This window comes from Leuciscus leuciscus (genome assembly GCF_965113295.1).
Source record: "Leuciscus leuciscus genome assembly, chromosome: 22".
Classification (NCBI taxonomy): Eukaryota; Metazoa; Chordata; class Actinopteri; order Cypriniformes; family Leuciscidae; genus Leuciscus; species Leuciscus leuciscus.
This window is the reverse complement of record NC_138746.1, coordinates 16,542,539-16,560,210: the sequence shown is the minus strand read 5'-3', so window position 1 is coordinate 16,560,210 and position 17,672 is coordinate 16,542,539. Positions and strand designations below refer to the sequence as shown.

Below are 17,672 nucleotides of genomic sequence, written 5' to 3'. Positions count from 1 at the left end.
TCTGATTATTGTTGTTTATAGCTCAGGCTGACTATGCCCCCTATTTCTATGATAATGGGCCCAGCAGTAACAACGGTAATATGGCAATGTTCAATCTCTCAGAGGATACGCCAAAAGGTAAGGTAACACTTTTCTACCATCTGATTAGAAGACTTTTTGATTTATCCTATTGTTGTCTCCTCTGTCTAATTGTAAACGGTATTAACATGGCCACTGCTGTTTTCCAAAGACCACGTGTCTTGAGCTGGGTGCAGGCTTGGCGAATTTTCCCTTTGAGCTCGGCATAATAAGAAAACATTTATATTCATTATAAAAATGCCCATGGAGTCTTTTCCAGGTCTAGAAATCACACTTTTTAAATAGGCCTCCTCATATATCCAGGTTTTTCAAGACATTGGGAACCCTGGTTCCTCAAAGAAGAAAAACAAATACAATTGAGGCTTTGAATTAAAATAAGAAATATCTTGATACCTTTTTAATGTCTTCTCTTAAATAATTTAAAGCCTCGTACCCATGGTTGTGAACCACTGCTTTAGATGTCATTTTGATTTGACTTGAACAGAAATAACTGCTTACAACTGTAAATTACAGGAACACAGATATACGTTCTTAATGGAACTGACCCCGAAGGCCAGCCAGTAAAGTATGGAATGACCTTTGAACCCGGATACAAAGAATATTTTCGTGTTCATCCCAAATCTGGAGCAGTAACTCTTATAGAGGAACTTGACAGAGAGGTACATTTCAAAACGTGTATCAAGTTTTAAATGTGCTGAGAACATTACAGTGACACGAACCCATCTGTTTATCACAGGCACAAGATGATATTGAATTCTTTGTCAGCATCTCTGATGGCCTTAACAAAGTAAGTATTGTTGATTTATGATTCTTATCCAGTGTATGCGATGAGTTTTGCAGTGATTGTCTTTCTAATGCTCTGGTGTCATGTCAGGTAGTTGAAAAGGTTTCGGTTATTGTCACGGATGCCAATGACGAGAGACCACAGTTTCAGAACATGCCTTCCATCGTAGATGTGCCAGAGGTGAGGAATCTTGTCTCAGAGAATCTGTACTTCATTTTTCTTTACTAAATCATTTAGGTTCCTATAGAATATTTTTTGGAAAATACCCGGCCAGCAAAAATGATTTTGATTTGAATGTGATCTGGATAAACAGGCTTGTTTGAAAACTGTATGTGTTTGCACAGAACACTACATCTGGGAGCAGCATCTTCAAAGTGCAGGCAGTGGACAGAGACATCGGCTCTGGGGGATCAGTCACTTTCTTCCTCCAGGTAACATCTGATATCCAGTTTTTTTTTTTTTTTACCCTTTTGTTCATTACTGCAAAGTCTCATAGAATATCCATATAAACGGGTCATACTCATAACTAAAGAATAAATCTATGATGAGCACATTTGAAATTGCATTCAAAGAGGTCATATGATGCTATTTTAAAAGTTAATTATTTTGTTTATTTGGTGTAATAGAATAGGTTAACACATTATTTTTCACATACTGTACATTGCAGTACCTCTGTTTCCAGTCTGTCTGAAACGCGCTAATTTCTATAAAGCTCCTCCTTCCGAAAAGCTCAAAGTGCTCTGATTGGTCAGCAGACCCAGTGCATTGTGATTGGCTAAACACCTCAAGCGTGTGTCTGAAATGTAACGACCCTTACCATAATCGTGAGCTTCAGCTTCCAAGGCAAAACACACATTTAATAATAATAATGTAGTCGGTTTTTACCATCAGTTCGAGCCCGAGTCGGATTCTGCAAAATACGGATGACAAAGCCAGTCGATCAGAAGCAACTTTGCAAACATGACTTGAGCAGAACGTTTCACAGCACATAGCCAGCGTTGTACTTTCCTAGGTTCAGGAAGCTGTCCTCTATAAAATTATTAATAAATAAATCTTAATCTCATCCAAAACCTGTTCTCATCCAAAAACACAGCGTCTCCAACAGATGATAACAACAGATTTATTTAATGAAACCTTGCCTTTCATTGCGTACTGTATGCCTTTGGGCGGGCATTAAGCTAATATTTCACATTGTCAAGTCAAGTCAAGTTTATTTTTATAGCGCTTTTCACAATACAGATTGTATCAAAGCAGCTTCACAGTATTAAATTAAAATAATACAACAAAGTTTGTTTCAAGAGGAATTTATTGATTGATAAAATTAAATTAAATATCCCCAAAATATCCCCAACTGAGCAAGCCAAAGGCAACAGTGGCAAGGAACCGAAAAACTCCATCAAGTGACCTAATGGTGTCCTAAAACTCCATCAGGTGACCTAATGGAGAAAAAAAACCTTGGGAGAACTCAGGCTCAGTCGGGGGCCAGTTCTCCTCTGGCATTTATGAGCTAGAGGCCGGATTGTAGTTTGAACTGTAGGATTATATGAATGCCTGGCTGAAGAGATGCGACTTTAATCTAGTTTTAAACTGGGAGAGCGAGTCTGAGCAACGAACAGTATCAGGAAGACTATTCCAGAGTTTTGGAGCCAAATGTGAAAATGCTCTCCCTCCTTTGGTGGTTCTGGATTGTGACGTAGATGTTTGAGGAAATATTATGTGGCCTTCGATCAAGACGTTTAGGCAGGTCTGGATCAGATCAAGCAGAAGAAAGTTTTTATATTTCCCATTACGACACAGTATGGATATTTCATTCCTGTTCCTTCATACTATTCATTATTGACTATTTTATCACAAGCTCATAGACATATGGGAATCCATATAGAGTGACAGTGGAATCTCTTTGTTTGTTCTCAAATCTAGAGCAGTGAACCGAGCACAAAGTTTGCCATCGACCACCATAGTGGCGTGCTGCGGATAAAACCAGGCGAAGCCCTCGATTATGAGAAATTCCGCACACATTTCATCACTGTGGTGGCAAAGGTGAGAGGGAGTTTGTTCTCCTTGTTTTACCAGTTCAAGCTTAGTTCTTCCATTTACTACCTTTATCTGCTCTACCAATTATCATTTAAATTTTTTGGCTGTTATAATTTTTTTGCATCATAATGAGATATGAAGTAACACTAACTTTTGTTTTCAGGATGGAGGTGGTGTTTACAAGGGCAAGCAACAAGTGATGTCATCATCTGCCACTTTGACGATAAATGTGATTGACACTCAAGACACTCCTCCTGAGTTTGTTGGAACTCCTTACTTTGGTTATGTCTATGAGGTCTCTTCGCCTGTGAGTATCTATCGTAACACTACACCATGACTTCTTACGAACACTCTACAGGTCCATTGTGCTTCAGTGTGATTAAAAGTGATTAAAGGCGAATTATTATATTATATAGACACACTAAAGTCTGAGGTCAGTAATATTTTTTTATGTTTTTGACAGAAGTCTCTTATGCTCACCAAGCATTTATTTGATCACGAATACATAAAATAATATTTTGAAAAACAATTTTGAAATATTATTATAATAAAATAACTGTTTTCTATTTGAATATATTTTAAAATGTTACATAAAGTATTATAAGATGCTGATTTGATTTTAACGAACGCATTTCTTTCCAAAAAAATTATAATAATGCTTCATGGCAAATGTTGTCTATGTTACAGTTTGATCCTGCTAAAACATTTGCACAACAGCACAGCATGCAGCTAAAATCAGATAAAAAAAATAAAAAATAAATAAAGACTGTACTGAGCTACTGTGCACTCTCAAGAAAAGATAGTGTATCTCCTATCAAATATTAAGGAAAAATTACAGTTGAACATAGCTTGCTAGAATACATTCCTTACTTTATCTGCTAATGTTACCCTGTTGCTTTTTTAGCAAATGCAACAGCTTCCTCAGATTAATTTTTTACCCAAAATTAAAATACTTTGACAAACTGTGTCAAGTCAAATCAAGTCACCTTTATTTTTTACAGAGCTTTAAACAATACAGATTTTTTCAATGCAGCTTTACACTGATCAACAGAAAAACAATGATTAAATTATGCAAACATAGATCAAGTCGGCTGTAAAGCAGCTCTAAAAAGACACATGTGTCATTGTTCAGCTAAAGTCAGTTCAGTGTTGATTCAGTTCCATTGTAAAAAATCATCTGTTATATAATTAATTGTGCAAACTTTACTGCTCCTTGTCTAAGATCTAATTACAGGGATCTTTTTACAGGGATCTGAGATATTTACAGTTATTGCCAAAGATGGAGACATGGATAATCCAAATCCAATAATTTATTCATTAGAATCTGGTAAGTATTATTAGTTAATATGGAAATGCATGGCTGGAATTATGGCTGGAAAGGAATTTCATTATGAGCTTTCTCTTAACAAATTTCCAACCAATTTATTCAGGAGCAGATGGGGTTTTTGCCATCAATAAAACCAGTGGATGCATCACTCTGAAGGTGTATCCAGCAGACCTGAGGAGGGAAGTCTTTAATATTAAAGTCAAGGTTAAAATCATTTTTAAACTCTATTTCTAATTCTGTTCTATTCTGTCTCAAGTTTGAATTATTTTTTTGATTTTTTTTCTGCTATCAAATGTTTGGTGACTGGACGTTGTTTCTCTCTGGTCTCTGACTTGAGACAGAGCTTAAGCCAATTTCAGGAATAAGCCAATTACTAAAATCTCTGTCCATGTTATGTAGTTACATCTCTTTTAAACTTGCACGTCCTCATTACAAGAGTATCTTGAGTCAATGAATACAACATGGCTTTTTGTAACTGCTGGTTGGTATAAATGTATTTAGTTGAATTAATAATCAGTAATTTCTTCCTTTCTCAGGCTTCAGAGGTTAGTCCAGAGGGGAAACGCTTGGACTTTGCAGTCACTACAGTGACCATTAAGGTAGTGGATCTGAACAACCATCCACCCACATTCTTTGGAGAGAATGGACCACAGAACGTGTTCGAGTTAACTATGTATGAGCATCCTCCTGAGGGAGAGTTCCTGAGGGGCTTGAAAATCACAGTCAACGACTCTGACCAGGTGGGCACCATTTGTTTCGGCAGCAGGTTACAGGCTCGTCTTAGCTAAAATGAGTACATGCAGGTTTATACACATTAGAAAGAAAATCTGGCGATCCGTTCTGCGTTTTAAGAGAATTTAATAAAAGCTGATTGAGTGTTAGAGTAGTTTTGTAGTGCAGATCAACCATTATTTAAAAATCAACTAGATAAGACACCATTAGTTTAATGTATTACTTCCATGTTTTCTATGAGCACTGTTCAGTCATAGTTACATAAATGACAGAAAAGCACCCAAACAAGCAGGTGGTCCCTTTCAAGCTGTTGTCATATTACGCAATAATATTTGTAGTTATTCAGCATTTAGTCACATTGATATGTAGAATTCATTACTCATAAAAGATCACATGGATTAGCACATCATCCAACAATCATTGTTTGCCATTCATTTAAAATGGCTTTAACTTATTCCATTTTTATGTCTGATAGTTCTCTCTATTAGCTTTGTGTGAAAGTTTTGTGTTACAAAATATGTTTAAACTATATCCTTGTTCTCAGGGATCAAATGCCAAATTCCACCTCAGACTGGTGGGCCCAGGCCGCATGTTACGAGTGGTCCCTCAAACCGTTCTGAATGAAGCCCAAGTCACCGTCCTTGTAGAGGATTCTGCTGCAATGGATTTTGAGAAATCACAATTCCTGACATTTAAGGTGAATAGAAATTCATGGGAACTGTTTAAGAAATGTGTATTATAAAATATGTGCTCAATCCTGAATATATGGACAAATAATGAACCAACAGATTTGTTGCATGTGTTACACAGTCATGTATGTTTCAGGAAAACAGTGGATGTTGTACTTTAATTTAAAGTGCAATAAAATAACGTATTTCACAGGGTCTTTCTCAGGAAATTGTCCAGTTTTTCCCAGTTTTTCAGGAACAAGAGCAACAATGTTAGAAAATATCAGGCTTGATGAGTCAAATGATCCATTTTCTCAGAAAAATAAATGTTTTCATATCAGTAAATGTATTTTTTTATTCAATGGACACGAAAATGGTCTTATAAAATACAATTACTTTTGAATCTATATGTAATTGTACCAGTAATGGGGACACAAATGGCCTGAGAATGACCCTACACTATTATAATCAATAATATGCTACCAGTTGCAGAAATGTGTTTATGCTCATTGTTTCCAGCTCCTCGCTATAGAGATTGACACACCTGAGAGATTCAGTGCCACGGCAGACATAATCATTCATCTGCTAGACACCAATGATAACGCTCCGAAATTCACTTCTGATTTTTACATCGCTCGGATTCCAGAAAATTCTCCCGGAGGATCCAATGTTGTGTCTGTGACAGTGAGTACAGAACACTCTAGACATTATAGGCACAAAAAGATTAACATGTTTGTCATTCTCTCTAGACTGCTCTGTTTTTGAAAAAAGACGCATTATACGCATTATTCAATTAAATATAACATTTGAGGGGTTGGCTCAGAATCCCAAATCATGCTCAGTATGTGAATGCATGCTAAACAGTCTATTACGTGGTAAGCTGCCAGATGGCTATCATTTTCATTCAGTTGTGTAACACTAAAACCCCAGATTTGTGCTTTAATAGACAAAAATACCATCATGATTATCTTTTTTTATGTCAGAATACTCAAACAAAATGGTACAGCTTTTTTGTTCTAGAAAACTATGATACTGATCATGTTTATTTCAATCATATTGAATCTAAAAACAACATAAGGTTTAAATGCACTACCACTCAAAAGTTTTGGGTCAGTAATATATCTTTTTTTAATTCATATTTTTAATCAGCAAGGATGCATCACATTTATCAAAAGTGACTAAAGACATTTATAATGTTACAAAATAAACACTTCTTATGAAGTTCCTATTTATCAATGAATCTTGAAAAAAATGTTTTACAGTTTCTGCAAAATTATACATATTACAATGATTTCTGAAGGATCATGTGACATTGAAGACTGGCTGCTGAAAAATCAGCTTTGCCATCACAGCAATACATTACATTTGAAAATATATTCAAATCGAAAGCAAATACTTTAAATTATAATAATATTTCACAATGTCACTGTTTTTACTATATGATAAAAAAACTTTGAAACAGAAGTATAAAAAAGAAAATGTTTTCCTGACTAGGACCCTGAGTTATTCTCCAAATCTAACCCTTATGCAGGTACAATGCTAAACTAATTTCTGTCCGGATGTGAACTTGTCCCACTCTGCCCTCCATCAGTGGATAGAGAGATTGAACCCTGTTGAGATTAACCCTCACCCTGTGTAAGCAAGTGCTCGCCACATGGGAGTTATCCTGTTTCTGGACTACAATTTGCTAAATGACCTGCCGGATTTTGACCTCGGAGGACATGCTACAACAAGGGAAATAATGAAGTAGCCAGATTAACAAATCCCACATCGCCCCTAATGTTTTGCTTTTTGGCTAAAAACGTCATCTGTTCTGTTACGTAGATGTTGGCATCTCGGTATGCCAGTTGCTGACGTTTGCTCCTTATGCTCTCTGCAGGCCACAGATCCTGATTCTGGTCTTTGGGGTGTGGTCAGATACTCCATCTATGGCTCAGGAGCAGACCTGTGAGTACCCTACCCCCACATTTAATGTTTGTTTTCCTCCTTTTCAGAGTGTGTGTGGTCTTTTTAATGCCTGAGATCCTACTGATGAAATGCCAGCCGACTGGAATAAGCCACATGAAAAACAGTTGCTTATGCAACATCATTAATGCCAAAACACAGACTATTTAGCGAATGGGAGAACAGGAGGGATGTGAGCTCACCTCGATTCATCACACACAGCCCACAGATCATACTAAAGCTAGGCAGAATTCAGTTTCCAATAACTTTTTATGTTGTTGTAAGACTTGTTTAATGACTCTTATCTAGCTGTACTCAGGACTAGCTGTACCCAGGTGGATCCGATTTTCCGTTCTTTTATTAGATTCCAAAGGCAGCGCTCAAATAGCTGAAATATTATTGCCATCTTGGGACAGAGTTCAGTCCTCCTGCTGTTCTCGGCTCTTTATTCAAAAAATCTGTCTCAAGCTTCCCAAACCCTGAGACAGATTCAAGGTCTCTGATAGTAACATATTTGTTATATTTTATAGAGCATAACCCATATAAATGTGTAAATGATGACTTGTTGACAGAACAGGCATGGTAAAGCTTTCCGGTAAGCTTCCTTTTTCCAGCTGTGTGAACTCTCTCATTGGAAAGGCTGAGTGAGCGTGGGATCTTTTCTGTTTTGTTTCTGCCAGACAGACCACACAGCCTGCCAACAGCAGCTTATGCCTGATTTTATTTACCCGACAACAATACCTCTAAATTGACATTATGCAGTCTTTTGTATGCAGTTTCATTCATCAGATTTTATCATTGTCAGTATTTAATAATATTTAATGAACTACACACTTTGTCAAATGACAACCGTTTTTCACTATACAGAATCAATTAACTAGAACTGCAAAACTAAATTTAACTGCAAACAAAGAGTTACCTGGCCCTCCATATTGGTTAATCCACTAATGGGATTTGAGCAGAAAATAGACTGTTCTTTTCATGTAACAGCCCCACTTAAAGGTGCAGTGTGTTATTGCTGCACATTAGCTGCACAAAATGGAATTAAGTATATCAAATAATAACCAGACAGATTTTCAGAACACTTCCACAACCTCCAGGGTTTGGACAAACAGGTCAAACAGCTGTTGTGTCGGGCCAGTCACATAGAGCAATATACTGTATACGTACACTACCGTTCAATAGTTTTAGGTTAGTACTTTTATTTTCTTTTATTTTTTTAAGGAAATTAATACTTTTATTCAGCAAGGACGTTAAATTGATCAAAAGTGTTAGTAAAGACTTCTAAGATTTCTATTTTTAAAAAAATGCTGTTCTTTTGAACTGATTTCAACATTGATAATAAATATGAAATGTTTCTTGAGAACCAAATCAGCATATTAGAATGATTTCTGAAGAAAATGACACTGAAGACTGGATTTATGATTGCTGAAAATTCAGATCACATGAATAGATATCTTAAAATATATTAAAATATAATTACAATAAAATAGATGGAAACCTCTATATAAATTGGTGAGCATGAGAGACTTCTTAAGAAAACCTTAATTACCCCAGTCTTTTAAATGATAGTGTATACAGTAGACTGTATATAAATATATGATGTTTTATCCTGTTGACATCATAACAAGAAGTATACATACCAGTTTTCAAAAGGAGAGAGTGTGTTCTCAAAGCTTTAAATCATGTTAACATCTCCCTGTACAACAAGCCCTGTGTAATCCTGATTTTCCAAGAGAACTCATTTCCTGTCTTATATTTTTTTTCACAAAGGTTTCTCATTCAGGCTGACTCGGGAATCATCTACACTCAGCCCTGGGCCAGTCTGGACGCCGAGGTCAAATCCAAGTATAACTTCTATGTGAAGGCCGAAGACACTGAAGGAAAATACAGCCTTGCAGAAGTCTTCGTCACCATTATAGACCTCAATGACCATTCACCAGAGTTTAATGAGAACTCTCTAGAGAAAACAATGGTGATTGGTGCACCGGTGAAAGTAGAGGTTAGCAGCTATTTTAAAGACTCCTTGAAATTTTGTTCTTCTAATAGAAGACTTGTGTAATTGTCAGTTGACTGTGTTTATGATTGTAGGCGATTGATGAAGATGCAGAAGAGCCAAACAATGTCATTGAATACTCCATTATGAAAGCCGACCCAGACAACATATTTGACATCGATGCAGACACAGGAGAAATAAAGTTGAAGCCGTACATCAAGTCCATGGACATAGTCCAGAATATCACCAATCAGAAAGACTGTACCTGGTCTGTGGTTGTTCAGGCCAAAGACAGAGGTTCACCATCCTTCAGCACCACTACAGTGATAAAGATTGACATCACAGAAGCGGTAAGTGGTTCTTTATTAGTGCTGTTTTTTTACTGAGAATCCTGTTCATTTAGTATTGCCATTCAAAACAACTCAAGAACCCTTTGATTCTCATTTATGCATGCTATAAAAATAGTGAATCATGCACATGGAAATCTTTAATCTGCACTCTCACTATTTTATCTGTATTGTGAGAAAACCTCATATCAAACCTAGCATAAGTTTTTGTTATTGTGTGCTTTACAGATCAAATCCAGATTGATTTCATACTTCTTGAGTCTGAGAACTCGGCCCTGGACTGTTTTCAGCATTTGCTTGAGCATTGTAGTCCTCGCTATCATTCTGACCATTTTCATATCCACCATAATTTTCTGGAAATCTGTGAAAAAGTCCCGGGTCCAGCCAAGGGGCAAGATCAGAAAGATTATTAGGAGGCCCTGACCATGAGACACTTTGACACCGACACCAATTCTTAGCTTTTTTTTTTTTCTTCTTCTTTTTTTTTCCTTCCATGATTTTATTGCTGCTTAAAGGCAAGTAAAATGTCTGTAAAAGAGTACACAAGCACAGTTAAAATACATATTTTTTCTACACTATCGCCCATTTCTCCATTCAGTCTACGTCGTACAGTAGATGTTTTTGAGATTATGACAATGAGGCTGCATGGTCTTAATTCTGGGTGCCCTATTCAACCCTTCTGATCTTGTCTTACTGTGCAACCAGACTCTGTTGTAACATTCAAATTCATTTTGTCTTCAACTCAATTTCAAATTGTCAAATTAATTTAAATAAACATCAAATCAATTGCTTTTAATCAATTGCTCAGCTGTCAAGATGCCATGCAGTCACGCTGTGTATTCCGACTAGTCGCCATATGTGAAGCCACCCTAGTCGCTTTCTAACCCATGCTGGTACACCATAGTACTATTTCACACAAGAATGCTTTGTTGCCTGCTATTGGCCTCTCTGGGAATTATTTATCTGCCTCACTTTTATCATGTGTCTCTGGCCAAACAGAGACAAGCCTACATTATATCACCCTTGAGTCCTATGGACTTGATTTCTCTTTGTGCTCTTTTACAGACTCAACTCAAGGGACCTTTGACGTCCTTTTTATTGAAAAGTAGGGAAAATCCCATGCATTTACTAGGCTTGATCAGTGGTGTCATTATAATCATGGTTTTTGTGACAGTCTTGATATCTACTATTATATTCATGAGAAACAACAAGTCCAACAAGATCCTACCCTCCCGTCGCATCATACGCAGGAAGCGTAAACCCCGGAGACAAGACGACTTCCAGCAACCGTTCAGGGATGGACAGGAGATCCCTACAGCAGACAATATCAACTGTAACAATAACATCAAAGTGTGTTCTCATCATCGAGCACCCCCGTCGCCTCCTAACGCCCCCATCATGCCCCCACCGTTGCCAAGTCACTATAGACACTGTGACCGCGACTGGGCGGTACCTACAGTTTCCGCCTCGGTGGCCTCCAAGACAAAGAGAAAATCTCATAGGAGTAAAGACAATCCTGTCAACTCAGCACTGGTTTCTGAGCTCAAACTTAGACTGGAGCAGAAAAACATGGCCAACCGGTACTGATTATGGTGAAATGCATGTAGAAATACCAGTGTTCAGTGGTGAGAAGACGTGTCCCTCTGCTAATTCTCTGTCCTGTTTCTTCTGACGAAGAAGATTTTAGGCAAGATTTGAGCAAGAACAAGATCTCAGCAGGACAACTCAGTTATCTCACCGTATGTATGCAGAGTTCAGCTGGGATTGCAGGTTCCTAGTGGAAAAGTGTCACTTGCCAAGACTAACACCCTGTTAATCCGCATGCTATGACACTGTGTACTGCCCTCTTCTGGATGGAAAAGAATTGGTTCACATTTACTCTATGCTTCTCTGACATTTCTCCATCTGTGGATACTTTTCATCCAGAAATGAAACCAAAGTCTTTTTCTTTTTTACTGTGGATAACTGGCAAGGAAAATGAAATATGTCTGTGATGTGAATTTTTATTCTTCAATATCATGTACTTTATACTCGCTACATGGTTTTTAAAAGGGAACACTAGTTGTTTTTTCTCTTTCTTTTTTTCAAAAACACAGTAGTGTCTCTGCGACCAGCGAATTATATGCTTTTTAAGTCTAATACAATCTCTTTTGGACCTTGAATGAACATTTACAATGCCAAATTTTTATGTTCTAATGCTCTAAACCAATTCTAAACACTGATTTGCTGGTTTATTTGATAAATGCTTTTGACTGATAAACCACAAACAAATCCAATATTATACATATTTTCCTATCCTTCAGTGTGGAAAACCATACAGTTACATTATCATATTGTGCCGTGTTTCATCAATTGAATGTACATTGTCAGGTTTCATGCCGTTCAGTATTAAATGTAAAATAATTAGAGTGATCTCTGTTTATATTCAACCTTTTGTAAATAAATGGACATTTCATTCAAATGTGTTGTTTTATTTGAAGGCATTTTAAGCAAAGCAAGTGTTTATTCTTGTTTTTGAAGTGGTCCTGTGATATGAAACTGCTGAATGTCATCTGTCATCTGTTGTTTTTTCTTCTATATAATATAGGATTGAGAAAAAGTATTATTTCCTTTAATGCTGCATTTGGTCATATGGGCTCATGGTGCAGTTGGTGTGACCTAAATCTTTTTTCTGTTTAATTTAAAACAGATTTTAAAACCCAGCTTTATTTTTCAAATACAGATGTTATTTTATGAGTATTGTGACACTGACAGTTAACTCAAATATTTCAGAAACGAACCACGTGCAGAGGTGGTTTGCTTATTTTAGCTTGTGCTTGTTCTTTTGGGGCTTAACATCAAGTTCAGATTTGGTGATCACATTAAGATTTATAAGACAAAATTATGCGCTTACTCTCTCTGGCTTTTCAACACGGTGTTTATATATTCAAAGACAAATGCACTGTAAAGTTTTTTAGGTGAATGTTTTTCAACATTGGTCAATTCCTTTCTTTTTTAAAGAACCCCTGCACATGAGACAAGACGGCTGTGATGAGGAAAGTCTGTTTTCACATAGTAAAAGCAGCACTGGGGGGTAAAAGCACAAATGACATGGAATTATACCCTGTAGGATTACTGTTTTTTTTTTTTTTTTTGAGAGGATTACAAACTTGCAAAGTGCGCTGATGGACTAGGATAAAGGAAAAACAGAACATTCTAACCAAGATGCGGACATTTTATATGAAACTTGACTAGTTTATTTCGGTGCACTGGCTAAGGTCACAGAGCTCTGAACACAAAGTCAGAACCCTCAAAGTTTATCACTGACATAAATAACACAGAGCTGTAGAATTCACTTTAAGCACTTTTTTGGTACTAGCAAAATGAAGTATTAAGTTGGTCCATTAGAACCGTTTTCAAAAAGTTCCATGTATAGATTTTTCTCAGCATGGGTAACTAACCATACCGTACGTGGAGCTCTGCTCTGCACTTTAGTGACGTGGAGAATCTGAGGTTCACGATTGGTCATGTACGTTTTAATCCTGGTTTAGTAGCACACCAATGGAAAAAGCATAGCTGTCAACGAGCCTGGATTAGTGCAGAATCCGGCACGATTCTACCGCGGTAACCGTTCAGTCTGTTAGTGGAACAGTTCTTTTTTATTCCAGGCATATTTACAAATAAAGTTGACTGCCTTGAATTGCAGAGTCCATGTGTGATATAAATTGTTTTGCATTTCAGTAAAGAAACATGGTATAAGTTCAGCAACAAATTTTCATTTTAATGTATATATTTACTTACAAAGATTGCACCTATCACTCATTTGTAAAAAAAAAAAAAAGAAAAAAGGTATACAATATCATACTTTAGGGGCAAAAGCATTTATAGAAAACAATCTTCATTACATTTATTCCCCAACTCTTGGTGGGGAATAAACTCCCCACCAGGGGGGGGGGAGTTTAATTATTAACTCAATAATTGGAGTTCAAATTGGTCAATTTGTTTGAAGGTCAATGTATTGCAGCCTTTTGTTTCATTTTCATTGAATGTGGCATTTTCATTGTTTGTCAAAGGGCTTGCTGACTGACGCTTGTGTCCATTTTAAAAGATAAGCATTCTGTCTGCTGCTGGATTCACATGATACGGAACAGGCATCAAAAATCCTAATCTGCTTTTATACCCCTAGGTTTGTATCATGTGCATTAAAAATAAATCTGTCACTTAAAACATGCCACGAATTTAACAATCATGCAAATGCACCTCAACCTAAAAGAATTCACTTAGTTTAAAAATAGAAATATAATCCCCAAAATGATGTTTTATGTACAGTTGTATTATCAATGTCTTCTACACTTTGAGCGCTACTACTTGTCACTAGTTGCTTCTATAAAGTGCATTGAGATGATAAAAGGTCTGTTCTCTTCTGAATATAATTGTACTCTTAAAAATATAGGTTTCAATTTTTTTTTTTTTTTTTTGCATCCATAGAACTTTAAGTGAACAGTTCTTAAAAGACCATTTTTAGAATCTAAAGAAAATCCTTTTATGGAATGGAAAGGTTCAATGGATGTTAAAGGTTCTTCATGGAACAATTGACGCCAATAAAGAACCTTTATTTTTTTAATAGTGTATCCACCTTATTTTGTTCACCAAGAGCTGGCTTGGCTATTTGTAACTTGAATGTAGGAGGCTTCCAGTTTCAGACAAGGTATTTCACCTGTACAAAAACAGCCTGTTATAGCTGCTTGCAAACTTATGTTATTTTAATTTATTATTACTGGTGTGCGGCACTTTGTTATTCTTAGTTATTTACCTATAGTGGCTAAAGAATCGGAAGTGTCTCACATTCAAAGAAAATAGCTTACTTATGCAATGCAGAATAAGGTGGATAGAAGTGTTTGATTCAGTGACTTTGCTTTTATTCAATGGCTTCCTTTTGTCTGGAAACATCCTGTCCAGCAGCACCTGATCCGTGAGTTCATGATCAATCGAGACTCTCTTCTGGCATCCGTAATCAGAATATTAACTTTACTCCGACCTCCTGTTGACCACTCAAGCTGGATGACAATGCAGGCTTTCCTGCTCCTTTCATGGGTATTGATCAGTCTATGGATGTCTTTTCAATGTGCAGTGTCAGTAAAGCTCAGCTGTTGGTCTTCGTTCATTCTTTGTTTTCTGTAACTTTTCAGCAGACCTTCGTCGGGCCTTCAGCTCCTTGCTGGACTCCTTGCAGAGGCCCTCATCACTGGCAGCCTGGAGACTGTCAAACGTGCCCTGCCTCTCGTCAGACGTGTGCGAGTGCTCTGTATGTCTCCTGTTTCTCCACATCTCCGTGCAGCGCTCAAAGCAGGTGAACTTGGCATCGGTGGTGCAGGCGTACATTCCCGCGGGCACAGCGAGCACCATGGCAAGTACAATGACGACGATATGAATGAGCCTTTCTCTCTGTTCCATTTCATTGAAATCACTGCCTGTCACGAACACGATGCACTGGCCGTTCCGAGGAGCCTGGTTCTTTAGAGTAACACAGATTTCATACTTAGTGACTGGTAGCAGGTCTGTGACAGAGTATGTGTTAATACCTGGTCCTATGTATATCTGCTCTTTCTTGAGTGTGTCATAGCGGCCAAAATGAATGGTGAACCAGGTTTCAGCTGGATTGTCTGTCACAGCACGCCACTCAACTGTAATGCCATACACTGTCTGCTTGGCAATACGGATATCGATGTAAACATGTTCCTCTGCCATGGCAGCAGGGAGGTCTGAGGAATGAGACAGTGAGCCTTCTGGAGATTTCACATCCAGTAATATACCGATTGAGGAATTACCGATGAAATTGTTGGCAAAGCAGGTGTAGAGGCCTCTGTCGGCCAGATGGAGAGAAGGAATGATCAGCTGAGACCTGATAGTGTCTTCATCCACACGGCTCTGAATCTCTGGAGGGGGGAAAAAAAAGTGAAATTGAGGACAACATGTAGTATGGCCAAAAGGTATTTTTGTGTATTTGGGTATTTTTTTATGTAATAATAACAACAACAATATTAGTTGTAAATAATAATAATTATTATTATTACTCATCTTAGTCATTTGACAATGTCAAACTATATTTTCCATTATTTGTAATAATCTGAAAAGGTTTAAAGTAGTTTGGATTTTTGACAATTGTTTATCACTTACACTCCTTTTTAATGTATAATTATTTTTTTATTTTTTTTAAATAAAATATTTAAAAACACATTGTTCAAACACTATTTTGAGTGTTTTTACTGATGAATTAAAATATTCTTATATTATATTCAAATTAATTGTATAGATAAGGTCTAAAAGCATGTAATTTTGTAACATACAAATGGTGATGTTATTGCATATAATATTATCATTTGCAAAAGTGCAATAATATGTGTGTGCAGTAATCGAGGGCTAAGTACCTATTTTTTAAAGAAAGATCTATTTAAGTAAAGACACACATGTTTTAGGAGAATATCTCTTACCACGAAATCCTCTTAGTATCTTAAGACCATATGTCCACCGAATGGCAGGTTCAGGTCTGGCCGTGGCTAAGCATGTTAGCGTGATGTTGCCACCTAAAGGCACGGTGATGTTGCTGACTGGGGCGCTGACCACTGGCTTCTCACACGTCTTTAAATCGACCTCATGGAAAAATTTCCCTGCCTTGAATTCCGGGCCAGAGCATGTCAAATATGAGTTCATTAAAATGAAGGGCGGACTCAACGATTTGATAAACTCAATGAAGCCTCCCAGGCGACAGTCGCACAGCCACGGGTTGTCGTGAAGCGCCAGAACAACATTGGACACTGTAGGTTTTTCATGCTTGTTTTCTGTGTGGTAGAGAGGCCAGTTCATAAACACGTCTTTAGAAATGACTGAGAGTTGATTAGAGGACAGGTCTAAATAGGTGAGACCTGGTAAGAACTTAAGCGCGTGTTCAGGGAGGGCGTCAATGCGGTTGTGCTTCAGATCCAGAATCTTGAGGTTGGGCGTTTCCTCAAACGCTGTCCATGGTACTGAACGCAGCTTGTTACCCTGCAACCGGAGCTCCGTCAAGTTACCCAAACCTTCCAGACTTTTGATATTTATAATGGCGATGTCATTGAAATTCAGCCAGAGATGCTTTAGACACGTAATATGGGAAAACGCTGCCTTTGGTAGTTCACTTAGCTGTGATTTCTCTATTCGAATTTTAGTCAGATCTTCCGGTATGTCCTCAGGAATCTGGGTTAATGCAATTCCCATACATGTGAGTGACCTAGAGAAAAACGTTAAATACTTAAAAAAAAAAAAAAAATGTTTGACTACTTTACAACATAGTATAGTATAATATATATATATATATTAACAAGTGTGGTTAATGACAAATTACTACTACTCTTAGATATAGTAAAATGCTCAAATTAATGACATCAAGCTGTCCTAGCAATAGTGTTCTCCTTTTTGGAGAAACTTGTTTTCTAAAATGGTTGGTACGCAGTACTATCAGGGAAATTCATGTGTTGAATTTTAACACTTTGAGGTTTGATGAATTTTTTAAATAATTTTTCTAGGGCAGAATAGCTCCTCGAATCACCCATATATTTATATTTACAGACTAGCTCTTACATTGTGCTATACCTATTCTCAGCACAACAACATCATCTTTGCTCAATGATACTGCTGATGTCTGTAACGAAAGAAACTGTAACTAACCTCCCAAAACGGTCAGTCCCACAGGAGCATCCTGGAAAACACTCTGAGCTAATATGACTTAATAAAAGAAGGAAAACAA

General features: G+C 37.1%; 2 protein-coding genes across 5 annotated transcripts in view; one reads left to right on the top strand and one right to left on the bottom strand.

The window, feature by feature from the left end:
• Positions 1-12,371, top strand: part of cdhr1a (cadherin-related family member 1a) — a 112,284-nt gene extending 99,913 nt beyond the window's left edge. For 3 of the 4 annotated variants that reach the window (XM_082153203.1, XM_082153202.1, XM_082153204.1), the window contains 16 exons: positions 22-117; positions 592-737; positions 815-865; positions 953-1,042; positions 1,207-1,293; positions 2,783-2,902; positions 3,060-3,203; positions 4,145-4,223; positions 4,327-4,427; positions 4,760-4,963; positions 5,500-5,652; positions 6,143-6,307; positions 7,503-7,570; positions 9,341-9,569; positions 9,659-9,913; positions 10,976-12,371. In XM_082153203.1, coding sequence (XP_082009329.1) covers positions 22-117; positions 592-737; positions 815-865; positions 953-1,042; positions 1,207-1,293; positions 2,783-2,902; positions 3,060-3,203; positions 4,145-4,223; positions 4,327-4,427; positions 4,760-4,963; positions 5,500-5,652; positions 6,143-6,307; positions 7,503-7,570; positions 9,341-9,569; positions 9,659-9,913; positions 10,976-11,497 — 2,510 coding nt within the window. In that variant the 3' untranslated portion in view covers positions 11,498-12,371. Of the gene's footprint in view, positions 1-21; positions 118-591; positions 738-814; positions 866-952; positions 1,043-1,206; positions 1,294-2,782; positions 2,903-3,059; positions 3,204-4,144; positions 4,224-4,326; positions 4,428-4,759; positions 4,964-5,499; positions 5,653-6,142; positions 6,308-7,502; positions 7,571-9,340; positions 9,570-9,658; positions 9,914-10,138 lie in introns of all 4 variants that reach the window. The other variant, XM_082153205.1, reaches the window with a different exon arrangement.
• A 1,582-nt stretch (positions 12,372-13,953) lies between these two features.
• lrit2 (leucine-rich repeat, immunoglobulin-like and transmembrane domains 2) lies at positions 13,954-17,541 on the bottom strand. Its single transcript, XM_082153206.1, has 2 exons — positions 16,381-17,541; positions 13,954-15,825 (listed from the first exon to the last, which is right to left on the bottom strand). The coding sequence occupies exons 1-2, from the start codon at positions 17,141-17,143 to the stop codon at positions 15,023-15,025; spliced, it is 1,566 nt and encodes a 521-aa protein (XP_082009332.1). The 5' UTR covers positions 17,144-17,541; the 3' UTR covers positions 13,954-15,022.
• Positions 17,542-17,672: the final 131 nt, after the last annotated feature.

What these genes read in the sequence shown, in the direction of transcription:
- lrit2 (XM_082153206.1), bottom strand. Translation starts at nt 17,143, where the DNA reads ATGGGAATTGCATTAACCCAGATTCCTGAGGACATACCGGAAGATCTG. An exon ending in GATACTAAGAGGATTTCGTG is followed by an intron (nt 15,826 to 16,380) that starts GTAAGAGATATT and finishes TCCCCCCTCCAG; the next exon opens with AGATTCAGAGCCGTGTGGAT.